Source organism: Podarcis cretensis (assembly GCF_951804945.1).
Source record: "Podarcis cretensis genome assembly, chromosome: 12".
Lineage (NCBI taxonomy): Eukaryota > Metazoa > Chordata > Lepidosauria > Squamata > Lacertidae > Podarcis > Podarcis cretensis.
In genome coordinates, this window is record NC_137181.1 from 40,030,157 (window position 1) to 40,044,336 (window position 14,180).

The 14,180-nt window shown below is 40.9% G+C and overlaps 1 protein-coding gene across 24 annotated transcripts in view; it reads right to left on the reverse strand.

The window, feature by feature from the left end:
- The window catches only part of SATB1 (SATB homeobox 1), a 121,968-nt gene that overhangs the window by 61,379 nt on the left and 46,409 nt on the right, over positions 1 to 14,180 (reverse strand). For all 24 annotated transcript variants that reach the window (XM_079947254.1, XM_079947250.1, XM_079947258.1 and 21 more), the window contains one exon: positions 2,563 to 2,674. In XM_079947254.1, coding sequence (XP_079803380.1) covers positions 2,563 to 2,674 — 112 coding nt within the window. The remainder of the gene's footprint in view (positions 1 to 2,562; positions 2,675 to 14,180) is intronic.

The window sequence follows — 14,180 nt, forward strand, 5'->3', positions numbered from 1 at the left end:
AAATGACAGTGCCACTTACAGTTTAGTCTTAACACAGAAGTAAGCCCCACCCTTACTCATGAATCCAATGAATTCATTGGACTTAACGCCTGGTAATTGTGTAATAGGACCGCAGCCTAAGAACTGTGACAAGGGCTCTTGATGTCACACAACCCAGTTTGCAGTTAAAAGTGTGAGCAGGCTCCAATGAAAAACAATGTGGCTAAAATGTGGTGCAAAGTGATAGGAAGGCTCTCTGTGTTACTCTATCTGTGACAGCTGTCTCACCACACACAAACCATCACAGGCAAACCATCGTTTAATATGGCAGTCATCAAGAGTAAGCATGCATGAATTTCACCAGTAGTCTGACCCAGACTGATCTAGGAGTCTTAGTTGACCACAAACCTGACATGAGCCAACAGTGTGACGCGGCAGCTAAAAAAGCCAATGCAATTCTGGGCTGCATCAATAGGAGTATAGCATCTAGATCAAGGGAAGTAATAGTGCCACTGTATTCTGCTCTGGTCAGACCTCACCTGGAGTACTGTGTCCAGTTCTGGGCACCACAGTTCAAGAAGGACACTGACAAACTGGAATGTGTCCAGAGGAGGGCAACCAAAATGGTCAAAGGCCTGGAAACGATGCCTTATGAGGAACGGCTAAGGGAGCTGGGCATGTTTAGCCTGGAGAAGAGGAGGTTAAGGGGTGATATGATAGCCATGTTCAAATATATAAAAGGATGTCACACAGAGGAAGAAGAAAGGTTGTTTTCTGCTGCTCCAGAGAAGCGGACACGGAGCAATGGTTCCAAACTACAAGAAAGAAGATTCCACCTAAACATTAGGAAGAACTTCCTGACAGTAAGAGCTGTTCGACAGTGAAATTTGCTGCCAAGGAGTGTGGTGGAGTCTCCTTCTTTGGAGGTCTTTAAGCAGAGGCTTGACAACCATATGTCAGGAGTGCTCTGATGGTGTTTCCTGCTTGGCAGGGGGTTGGCCCTTGTGGTCTCTTCCAACTCTATGATTCTATGATTCTATGACCCCTTTTTCCTCTTAGAGCAGGTCAATGGCTGCTAGCATATTTATATAGCAATCTATTATAGTTTCACTATCTAAGCTTAACTTTTTTTTAAAAAAGGTAAAATAATTTAATAAAAGCATATTTTGGCAAACTGTTACGTCCTAATCACTGTCTAACTAGGTCTTGCACAGATAAAGATGGGGCTTAATCCAATTAGTGTTTTGGTACAGATTGTGGTTTTATGTGATGTTCTGGTGAATTTTATGGTTTTAGTATGATTTTTCCATTGTAGAAAAGGCACACAAATGTTGAGATAAATGGCCTGGGGTGGCTTAACTACAGTGGTACCTCGGATTACAGATGCTTCAGGTTACAGACTCTGCTAACCCAGAAATAGTACCTTGGGTTAAGAACTTTGCTTCAGGATGAGAACAGAAATCGTGCTCCAGCGGTGCGGCAGCAGCGGGAGGCCCCATTAGCTAAAGTGGTGCTTCAGGTTAAGAACAGTTTCAGGTTAAGAATAGACCTCCAGAACGAATTAAGTACTTAACCTAAGGTACCACTGTAATGTAAATTCTATCATAGACTGCAATGCAATTTGGATCAGATTATATATAGACATCCATCACTGGACTCTTGATTTGACTTCAAAGAAACATGAAGCTTCAAACAGGAAGTGACTTCTGTTTTCACTCCAGGGTGTTTGGCACATTCAAAAGTTATTAACCCCATGTTACAGTAAACCCTGTGATGTGGAGAACATCGTAATGGAGATGCAGGGATAATCATGGTGCCTACACACAGTCAAAAGAATCCTTTGGCTACAGGGTTCACTGAGAAACCATGAGCAAAAAAGTATGGTGAATTTAGTTTTTCTTAAATCAAGTGATTATTTTCTTAAACCAGTATTTTAACATACGGTCATTATTATTATTTCTGTTATGATGGCCACATGACAGATTTAAAATCTGAAATGTTTTCAGTATTCAAAATGTTACGATTCCCCTTTTTATTTCTAAAACTTTGAGAAAGCTAACAGGTGGCAGTATGCCAATATTAATGAATACTAATTTTTAAAACTACACATTATTAACATTCAAGCATTTACACAGCTTTCTTCCTCTTCCTTGGCTATACTGTACAAAAAGTGTTCTGGGAGCAGGAAAACTTTCTTTCATCTCTTGTAAAAAGGTAAAGGTAAAGGTACCCCTGCCCGTACGGGCCAGTCTTGACAGACTCTGGGGTTGTGCGCCCATCTCACTTAAGAGGCCAGGGGCCAGCGCTGTCCGGAGACACTTCCGGGTCACGTGGCCAGCGTGACATCGCTGCTCTGGCGAGCCAGAGCCGCACACGGAAACGCCGTTTACCTTCCCGCTGGTAAGCGGTCCCTATTTATCTACTTGCACCCGGAGGTGCTTTCGAACTGCTAGGTTGGCAGGCGCTGCTCTTGTACATATTAGCAAAACCAAGTCCAAGTTTCCAGAATCTGAATAAGCTTAAAAGTGTTTCAAATCATAAACAAGTAGTCACCATTACTTCAGCTCTTATCTTTATGCTTACCCATCATATCTTTTGCCTTCTTGAAATGTTTATACCACCTCCCAAATTCCTGACATTTTGCTGCCGAGACGTTTGCATAGTAAGTGCTGTTCACAATGGAAGAAATCATACTCTGAAAAAGGAGGGCAAAAGCATCTGTATTATTGAGATGTTTAACAAAAGACATTATTTTAATTATCTGATGGATAATATGTTAAGACTCAATACCATATTGAATTCTAACTCTTTATAGCCCTGATATTTGTGCCAGTATCTTTGACAGAAATACCAGCGTAGCATCGCTTGCAAAAATTATGTCATATTTTTATCTAGCCCATGACCCTCTGGGGGCTGTTTTTCCACACAAACATACATTAATGGAAGACAACACATATTCTCCCTTGTGTTAAAAATCATGTAAAGTTTTGTTTTGACACATTTTAAAGCTGCTATGTTATGAGGCTTCCAGGGAAAGAAAATGCAACAAAATCTAAGCTTGCACGACCTTCTCACATGACTATGTAAACACAGGTACACCCACGTAGGGAAAAATGGCAATTTATAATGAATGGTCAAAGATATCTCCTTATAAGTCTTATTGAAGGAAGCTACAATATTCAATTTTTGCATCATATTCATTTGGTATTATTTAATTATGCAAACCTAAAATTCTAATAGTATTTCTATAAAGAATATTTTTCTAGAATAATTTTATCCCCTACTTCCCCCACTAATCAAGTGCTATTTTTAGTTTTCAGGCTCAATAAGAAATAATCCTTAACATATGCAAGGAAATATATCAATTTAATACATTAAGATGAATCTGAATGGATCCACCCTCCACTCATAACAGAGATAGTAGTTGAGCTTGTTATACCAGGTACTAAAGTGAAGTTGCATCCCCCACCCTGATTTGCAACTCCATTCCTCACCTTCAGAGGACAACACAATTTACCTGTTGCGTGTGGTACAGTACATTAGACCTTCTTCCCATCCTTACAGATGGGTGACAAGCCATCTAAGTTTCTTTAATCATAACTCTTACAATGAACCAGAGGGCCTTGGTCAGATAACTACCTTGTTTGTAATGTTATAAAGGTCTATAAAGGTGGGTAGCAGAGGATCAAAAAAGTACAAGGACTATGTATGGTAAAACAATGGCATGAGGCAGAAATCATGGAAGTCCAAAATCGAAGTGCCAAGATAAAGACATTCTGAGAATTGACACCTGTGGGACTTTTCAAGTCTATAAAATGACAGGCGGCTGTCAATCCTGTTGTCACGTGCTAGCTAAGTATCATATCAGAAAGACAGCTAAAAGATTACTGTTGTCAACTCTCGGCAAGGCAATCTTGTGTTCATTCAATTTCACATGAAAAGGACTTTTTCATATATATATTATCTTTCAAATATACAACTCCCAAGTGAATATAACACTGCAATACATTTAAAGGTTCTCACTGAGATTTTTCTGTAGCTGGCTTTTACCATTTTTCTTTCCGCTTCAAATACTTCTAAAGTTAACTTAAATATTGCTAGTTGGCAAAAACATTTGCAAAGACGTATTTTCAGTTATTTTCTCCGTGCTGCCTATGGCTGCAAAAAGCTTTAAAATACAGGCAAAAAAGAAACAACATAAAATGTAGCAAGTTATAGTGTCACAGATAGTGACACTGGTAACAGCTTTTGCCCTTTCCTGGGAAAGGAAAAAAATTTGGACAATTTAAACTGCTGACAGATCTCTGTGTCTCTGCACATCCACTGCGAAATTGCTTGAGTTCATATGTGTCTCTAAGATCAAAAAGTACCCAAATTTATACATGCACAGTACTTGTAGTTCTTTTTCTGAGAGTCTGATGAAGATTTGATCTGAAATGGTGCCACCTTTCCAAAAGCCCTACTACACTGGGATGCTACCATCTGCCACAGACTGAGCTTTCTTTTACAGCCAAATACATTATTTATAATTATCTCTTCCATAACTATGTGGCAATAGGGATTGATTCCCACCCCCCACCCCAGTTCATTTTTGCTTCATCTAGACAGCTTTAAAATGTATCCTATATTCTGAATCCTAGCCTCGCATAATATGGGATAAGATGGCATCTCAGTAATTTCGTTCACATTTTGTGATTTAAAGGGGGGGGGACCTGAGGTCTCTCATCTGTTTATATATATATATATTGTTTATTCATAAGACAAGAGAAGATTTATCCCTAGGTGTACTTTTATATCTGATCTGATCTTCATCAACCAGTACAGCATATTATAGATGGCCTTTCTTAACTATGACCTGTAGGTTCTCTCATTGTAAATGGCTTATGATTAAAAATGCATTGTTGTTCATTCTGGGAAGCAATGGAAAAAACAACGTTAATCAGGTCAGTTCAATCATCTAAACCAAAACTGTTCATGCTTTGCTGCCAAATCAACCAGCCACTACAAAATCTGTTATCTGTGATTGCTCAGCTTCAGGTCACAAAACCATTTATCCTCCACTGTCCCCAAATTCCACGCCCCCCCCCCACTTGCCAATTTTAAGGTAAATTTTTTACATATCTGTAAAGAAGACCAAGAACAGCTTCATCAAAGAAGATACGAAATTACAAAAAAGTGCTATCTGACCTAGGCGGCAACTTAAGAAATAGATGTTCTAAGATGACTGCAAGAACAGCGATATTTAGTCTATTTTTGCATGTGAAAAGTATGCCCTTCCAAAAGTATCATAGCCAGAACTTTCATAGTCCTTTCTGATTGTTTAAACTGGAAATGAAAAAAGAATCATTTATATAACTGGCTCATTGTTCTTGAAAGCTTTCAAGCTCTATCAGCAGAGGGGGCAAGGGCTACAACAACTTATTTACACAATTATCTAAATACGATTAAACAGCTGATGGACAAATATTAAACTGGAAAATGTATAGTCATTTCAGCTCAATGTAATCCTCTTTCTGTAAACACCCAAGATGATTCCCCCCCCCAACTAGAACAGTTCTGACATCTCATAAGCCTAAGGGTGAATAACAAGAGATTGTTTTTGATAGTTATAAATATTCAAAAGACATGCAGACCATCTGCTTTCATATTACAGGTAAAGCAAGTCTGAAATGGTGACTGCTATACAAAAATGGTTCTTTTAACAAAGTCTTCCTCTCCTCAAAAACTATAAAGACAGATGTCAAAAGCTGTTTATACAGGGTAATCAGGAGTGTGCAAGATGCAATATTCCTTTTATGCACAGAGCCTGCTAGAGAGTTTCTCTTATTTCTTCCCATCCATGTGTTGCCAGCACATTTCTAGGAATTAAAAAAAAAAATCTTTTGAAAAATGGAGATCTCACAAATACCCGAAAAGATGGCTATTTGTATCACAAATGCTAATTAATATCAGCAAAGGGGTTCCCCCTAATTCTATTGGAGAGGAAGCGTGGATTTGAAATGCCACACTGTAGGTGGAAGACAATGAAAGAATTAAACAAGGTTAATTGTATACTATCCTGTCACTCAGTATTTCCACATCACCACCTTGTACACAAGTCAACATCTGTTAAATTAGGATTTGCTATAAGCAACCCAAGTCTCCCCCCACCCCACTTCAAATAAGGTTTTATTTATGCTTTAACATTAATCACACTCTCCACGAGTAGGCTTATAACAACATAATGATTTTGTCAAGTGGTAAGTTAATAGATACCTTATCTTTGAAGCAGAATATTAAGAGCACAGTCCATAAACCCTTACTGAAAAACTGAAAAATTATATTGACAGTAACCTTTTAATGTATCACATTAATGACCCAGCAGTGTTAAGCACCTTGTTTTTATAATTCTCAATAAAAGGGACATTTAATGAACAATCTGTCAAAGTACTGGTTCCTTTTCTTCTTTCTGTCTCTCTTCCCTTCACCCAGTACTATTAAAGACTGTTCCCAATTCTGTAGACTCTCTTTTCTATTCATCAGACACAGAAGAGAAGTGAGGAGTGGGTAGGGGAAGGCCATTTCAAACATTAGGGTTTTTTAAAGGGCTTCTGATAACCTAATTTTTCAGTTTCTGAAAATACATATACCCACAGCCTCCCCAACAAACACATCATGCATATCCAATGTAAATGATACCAGAATCCATGACTATGGACCAGATTCGCATTGCATGTACTTGAAGAAAAAACAAACCACAGCCCTCCAGTCGATACTTCCATCCCACCCACAAGCCTTGCTTGTGTTGCCCTCATTCATTACATCCTTCTGTCTGCAATGGAGGACAACCACCAGATTTTGTTCTCAATGGACCTGGGTCTGTAGAGCTATTTAGCAAAAAGAAAAGAAAAACCTAGTCCTTACACTTTAGCTTTGCAAGTGAGTATTAAAACTGATGTCAATTTTAAGACGAAATAATTCCTAAACAACCACCCAAAAGAAATTGGGTTATATTAGTATATTGTTATATTAGTATAACAACAAAAAAACAAAAAAACAACCACACCCCTCATTTCTTCATAAAGGTGAATAGACAGAAGAAGCTTGGTGGATCTGAACATGAAAGATATTCTAAACCTTCAGAAAAAGGCCAGCTCCTACCAGCTTTTCCCAGTCCCTCAAATATCAGGGCTTCTTCAGAAGAGCTCAACAGGCAGGAGGAGAAAGACTATTGGTACAGAGGGGAAAGGATTCTTTTCTAATTTGTATTCTATATTGCTTAATATAACTTGTGGATCTCAGGAACCCCTTAAAAACACATAGGACCTAGATACTGGCACATAAATTCTTCACAAGGATTGGAGTAAGATTTGGGAATCATGACCCTTATAATGTTTTTTACAGTTTTCTTAGAGAAAACTCCTTAAAATTATTACACAGGTGGTATCCCACTCATTTGAAAATGTCAGAAATGTCTTCTTCTATTGTTACTAGAAGCTCCAGACACTTTTAAATAAGATTTGGCATTCCTTTATGACAGATATAGTGGAACCGTCATTTTCAAGACAACCCTCGTCACAAGCCTGGCAAATCTGGAACTATAACTTGATGAGCTGATAATGCTTAGAGTCTTTACTTGGACTTTGAGTTACTTTTACTCAAGTGCAAGTACTCATTCTACAGTCGAGAGGTGAGCTGCAGCTCGTGAATCTTCAGAACTGTCCTCAAGGACAATATATAGTGCCCTGCAGTAGGCAATCCATTAAATACAAAGTTGGAAGTTATGGCTGCTAGCTCCTGTTTTTGACAAAGTGACAGAGTTATCAGATGCAACTGATAAAAGGTCAAGATTTTGGTGTTTTTTCATGTTTAAATGGAAAGGTCTTGTGATATTTCAAGACCTATTGATACACCTGAAACAGTTTCACCCTAGAAAATCCACAATGTCCAGGACAAATCTGGAGCTATAATGATAAAAGGCAAGGTATTAAAGGCTACAATGCAAATGGAAGCAGAAGCCTATGAAGGTGGACAAACTAAAACACAGATAACCCCATATCAGATTTATTATTCCAAGTATCTATTACCATGCTAAAAGCTTTAGCCTGCAGTAGACTTGGGTCCCATTCACGTAACTTTCCCTTTCATTGTGCAGCTTTAAACTGACAGTTTGAATTGGCACACAGTGACCAACTGTGCAAATAAGTTTGTTAAGCCCCAGAATGTGCAAGAGCTGTTCTATACAATACTGTGACAACACTCATAGAACATTGATAGCCTACCAGTCTATGCAAAACAAATTAGGCCACATACATCCAGGAAAAAGAAAGAAAAAGAAAACTATCTGAGGTACTTTTTATTCACATTGTTCTTCATTTGAAAGGAAAAGCTAAGGACTGTATCACTTCAGATTAGAGAAAACACATTTAAAATATTTCCCCATATTAGAAAAGCAAGCATGCTGCCCTTCTAAAAACTAGTCTGACGGAGGGGCCCTTCAGATGTCCTTTTTACAGTCAAAAATGATAATTTGGGCTCATGATGGTGTCAGGGCAGTTATATGTGATGACATTTTCAATACTGTTTGTGCCTATAAAAGTATTGGGGTGGATATACTGCTTCATTTCTAATGTCCTGTAGCTTCCTGCTATAATACTGCAATTTTCACACATTTTTTTTTTGGGGGGGGGGGAATCAGGCAAGTGGCTCGTCCTGCTTGTATTGCACTATAGTGCCCTTCCAGACTAAAATGATTCCCTAACACTGGGCATCATTGTAGAGCAGCCTTTCTCAACCTGTAGGTCGCCAGATGTTGTTGAACTACAACTTCCATCACCCCTAGCTAGCAAGGCCAGAGCTTGGGGATGATGGGAGTTGTAGTCCAACAACATCTGGGACCCACTAATGAAGTGGAATGGTGCATGGCTGGTCCAGTATAAATCCACCACTAATTTGTTATTATTGTGTCAATGACATGTTGCAGAATGACAGCCAGGAAGAAGAAGAAGCAACTCAGCCAGCTGGAGGCGCGGTGGCACAGTTCTCTGGCTTATGTCCTTCATGTAGAGAATATTTTATAGGTGAAGATTTGTGGGTGATGGCATTGCCTTCACTCCAGAGTATCTTCATTTTACCTTAGTGGCACCACCATGTAGCCAAAATCTGGATTGACTACTTGATTGATTGATTGATTGATTGATTGATGATTGATTGATTGATTGCATTGCATTGCATTTATATGCCACCCTTCACCCACAGATCACAGGGTGTTTCACAACGTAAACATGATGGCCTTAACTACTGCTAGGAATATGGTAAACAATTTGGGGCTGGGCGGTAGAGAAAGCTGTGAAAAGGCTTGCTCTGAAGCATCACCATTTTTGCATGTGTTCTGAATGTGTCAAGGGAATGCACTTCCAATTTACATGCTCTTTCATTTCTCTCCCTTCTCCCCCACCCCCCAAAAAATTGTACTAGATGAAACACTGTTTGCAAAAGGAAAAATCTTCATGCAACTTCCCCCGCTTTTCAACACGTGAAAACCTATTCAATAATAATAATAATAATAATAAATTTTATTTATATTCCGCCCTCCCCAGCCGAAGCCAGGCTCAGGGCGGCTAACAACACTAAAACAGTGCAACATTATAAAAACATTATAAAAATTAATTAAAATCAAAATTGATGGCAACCATAACTAAAGTTTTGTAAAGATTGCCAAAGGAGGGAGTCAGGCTGCGCCCTGACCAAAGGCCAGGTGGAACAGCTCTGTCTTGCAGGCCCTGCGGAAAGATGTCAAGTCCTGCAGGGCCCTTGTCTCTTGTGGCAGAGCGTTCCACCAGGTTGGAGCCACAGCCGAAAAAGCCCTGGCTCTAGTTGAGGCCAGCCTAACCTTTCTGTGGCCTGGGACCTTCAAGATGTTTTTATTTGAAGACCATAAGTTCCTCTGTGGGGCATACCAGGAGAGGCGGTCCTGTAGGTATGAGGGTCCTAGGCCGTATAGGGCTTTGAAGGTTAAAACCAGCACCTTAAACCTGATCCTGTACTCTACCGGGAGCCAGTGCAGCTGGTATAGCACCAGATGAATGTGATCTCGCAGCGAAGACCCCATAAGGAGTCTCGCTGCAGCATTCTGCACCCTCTGGAGTTTCTGGGTCAGTCTCAAGGGCAGCCCCACGTAGAGCGAGTTACAATAATCCAGTCTGGAGGTGACCGTCGCATGGATCACAGTGGCTAGGTCAGGGCGAGAGAGGTAAGGAGCCAACTGCTTAGCTTGGCGGAGATGAAAAAATGCCGCCTTTGTTATAGCTGCAATCTGCACCTCCATGGAAAGGGAGGTGTCGAAGATTACACCCAAACTCTTAACAGACGGTGCTGGCACTAATTGCACCCCCGCAAGAGATGGGAGTTGCCCCCTCAATCCCATATCGTCCCGTCCCAGCCAGAGGACCTCTGTCTTCGAAGGATTTAACTTCAACCGGCTCCCACGTAACCATCCAGCCACAGCTTCCAAGCACCTGATCAGTGCGTCTGGGGCCGAGTCAGGATGGCCATCCATCAACAGATAGAGTTGGGTGTCATCAGCATACTGATGGCAGCCCAGCCCAAAACTCCGGACAAGCTGGGCGAGGGGGGCATAAAGATGTTAAAAAGCATCGGGGAGAGTATCGCACCCTGGGGCACTCCACACACCAAGGAGTGGCGGGATGACAATTCCCCCCCCCAAGCTCCACCCTCTGTCCCCGACCAGAGAGAAACGAGCACAGCCATTGAAGGACGGTGCCCTGGATCCCCATGTCGGCAAGGCGGTGGTCCAGGAGTTCGTGATCGACCATGTCGAAGGCTGCTGACAGGTCTAGAAGAATCAGCAGCCCCGCCCCGCCCCGATCCAGCTGCCTGCGGAGATCATCTGTTAGGGCGACCAGAGCCGTCTCGGTCCCATGACCAGCGCGAAAGCTGGACTGGAATGGATCCAGAGCTGATTCAAATAAGAATGGCTAACATTTGACCAGATACGTGATTTTTATCAGGAGCGTACAAAATGAATGGGATAAACAACAACCAAGAGGATTATCTTATATCTGCTTCTGTTTAATACCAACATGAAGCCATTGGGAGCGGTCATTAGGAGTTTTGGGGTGAGGTACTATCAGTATGCCAATGACACTTAGTTCTATTTCTCAATGAGTTTTTAATCAGGAGAGGCTGTTCAGTTCCCAGGCCATTGCCAGGATACAAATGATGAAATAGGTAAGAAAAAACCAGCTGAGCTTGAATCCTGTGCACATGACACTTTACACAGAACAGATGCAACAGCCCCCCCCCCATCCCAAGTGGCCTACAATCCAAAAGAGACATATAGAAGCCAAAGGGGAGGAGAGAGGAAGCAAGGGTCAAATGTGTGGTTATTACAAATATTTTGGCTTAATTACAATAAGGTATCAGGACTAAGGGGGTGAGGGAGTGCAAAATTCAGAGCGAACAGAAGAAGAAAAGCAAGGATAGAAGCAATGAATAGAAATAAGATTAGGTGAGAGATGGACTCACTCCAGTAAAATGTTGTGGAAAACAAATAGTACAACTAGATTAAAATCTGATAAAGTCATCATCAGATTATTTGATCAAAGGACAGAATGAATCTGGCATGCCAGCAAAGACCTTAATATTCTCCCACCCTCATTATCTAGACTCTCACCTGATGCGTTTTCTCCCTACAGCCACTTGCTTAAGTGACTCTTCCATTTCCCATTCTCCCTAGCTGCAATGGCAGTCTCCAGACTGGGAACTTTGATGTTTTTCCTACATTCTGCCCCACCCTTAAACCGCACCCCCGAAGAATTTTCTAATGATTGTATGCTATACATTTCAGGAGCAGGTAAAGGTGAGGGACCCCTGACCGTTAAGTCCAGTCGCGAACGACTCTGGGGTTGCAGTGCTCATCTCGCTTTACTGGCCGAGGGAGCCGGCGTTTGTCCGCAGACAGCTTCTGGGTCATGCGGCCAGCAGGAGCAGGAGCAAGTACACAAAGCCAAAGCCAATAAGTGTAATAAAATTATGCTTTAAGTTAAGGCGATTGTCAACAGCATTTCACTTTTTTGTTCTAATGTTTAGTTGAATGTTATCTATATGAACTGTTTATGGTCATATATCAATGCTTCATATTCAAGTATAAATGTTATGAATGTTGTAACATCTACTATGCAAGTAACCATGGCACTTTGACAACATTAGGAGTTACATTAAATGTATACAATCCTTAATAGTCCTTAAATGTATACAATCCTTAATCCTATCTGAAGAAGTGTGCATGCACACGAAAGCTCATACCAAGAACTAACTTAGTTGGTCTTTAAGGTGCTACTGGAAGGAATTTTTTTATTTTGTTTTGACTATGGCAGACCAACACGGCTACCTATCTGTAACTGAATCCTTAATAGAATAATATAAAAAAGATCAACAAATAACTTTTAAGCCTAGATTTAAAAGCCTCTGTAGTTCAAGCTTGTTTCATTTCAATAGCAAGGATCTCAAAGGGTAGACAACAGAACAACTAAAGGCTCTGATGTTTAAGTACTCTCTCCTATTATGTTATAGTATTGACACCAGTCTACAATAAAACTTTCCAACAGAATGGAAAGTCTATTCCAGAATGGAAAGTGACCTCTATTAGGTTAGGGTTTGTAACCTGAAACTTTTACGGTACAATTATGAAATACATAGGTACATTAAGAAGCATTAAAAAGCCTCAAATTCACTACAAATACTGTCAGTTGAGGAAAACTGTACAATATCTTACAGTACACACGATTAAAAACAACAACACCCTGACATGTTTTCTACCATATACAACTTCTGTAACCCCTCCCCTTCCATTAATGATAATTTGTTGTTTTATGTTGGACTCCTTATCTATCCCACAATGATATTGCCTTTCTTTATAGTCCTAAAATGTTTATATTCATCTATTCAGCTCAAGATGTCTAGTTGCTGGCTTTACAAGAAAAAACCCCACATTCCACAACATTCTTTCTTTTAGTACAGATAATGGGTAGGATCCAAAGTGTTTCCCTCCCTGAGGATTCAGGTGACGATGAATAGGAGGAAGAGACAAATGGTTATTGGAGGTCTCTCACTCAAGCCCTGGACCAGGAGCTGAACCTTTCTGATGAGAATCTCCCTCTGGAAGTCTCACAGACCCCCTCTTCCTTGGTTTAGTGGGAGGAGGTGAGGTTATCCAATGCCAGGGAGGCCCCTTCAGTGCCAGAGGGGAGAGCTCCATGGCACTGTCTGAGCTGTCAAGGGAGAATGAAAGTCATTTATTGTCTCCGAAGCAATGACAGCACCTCCACAGGCAGGGGCAGACCCGGTTTCCAAGAAGGAGGGCCTGGCTGGGTCTGAACATCTGTTCAAAGGGTGGGGTAGATGCAGTCAATTGTTGGAACAGCTTCATGCTCATTCATGCAGTGTCTGAGACTGCAGACTCCTGAGCTTGCAAACCTGACTTCTGGTCTTGTCCCTGAAATGCATTTAGGGAACCCTAAAGCTTGGTTTGATCTATGCTTCATTGCTGATGTCCAGGGGCATCTGAACTAATTTCTTCTCTTCTCTTGTTGCTGAGTTTATGCTGTCTGAATAAAACTTGGCTTCTTACTTCCAAGAAAGTACACCTGTTGTTGTTCTTGGGTGGCAGCCAGGACAGTTCCTTCTGTGAATGAAAGAGCTGCTTCTATTCATGGAAATGAATGAGATTTGTAGAGGCTGCCTATTGGAGGAAGCAGGGGCAGCAGTTTTCACCTATTTTCTCTTTTACCTGCAGCTGCCTGTGCTGTTCTGGGGGATCACCCAAGCCACCAGAGAAGGCTTTCAGGTAGCACAGAGAGAAAAGGGATAGGCAAAAACTGCCTTCACCCCCTCCTGCAGTGTGAACAGAACTCTGCTGAGCATAAGTCGATTTCCAACCCATACTGGTGAGCTCCCTAGAAATCATTGTCTAGGAAACTGGGAGCCAAATGTAGGATTTTCACCTTCTTGTAACCATAGTAAGTATTAACCATATTATCATTCGTACACAAGCAATGCTAAACTATGATTAAAGGCAGGCAAGGAAAGAAAGGTGGGTTTGCTCTAAAGAAGGAAGTAGGAAACCTTGGTTTGCAGAGAGTCGAAACATCATGCCTTCATGATGTGAGGCTATCTATCACCCACCTCTATGAAGACAGAAA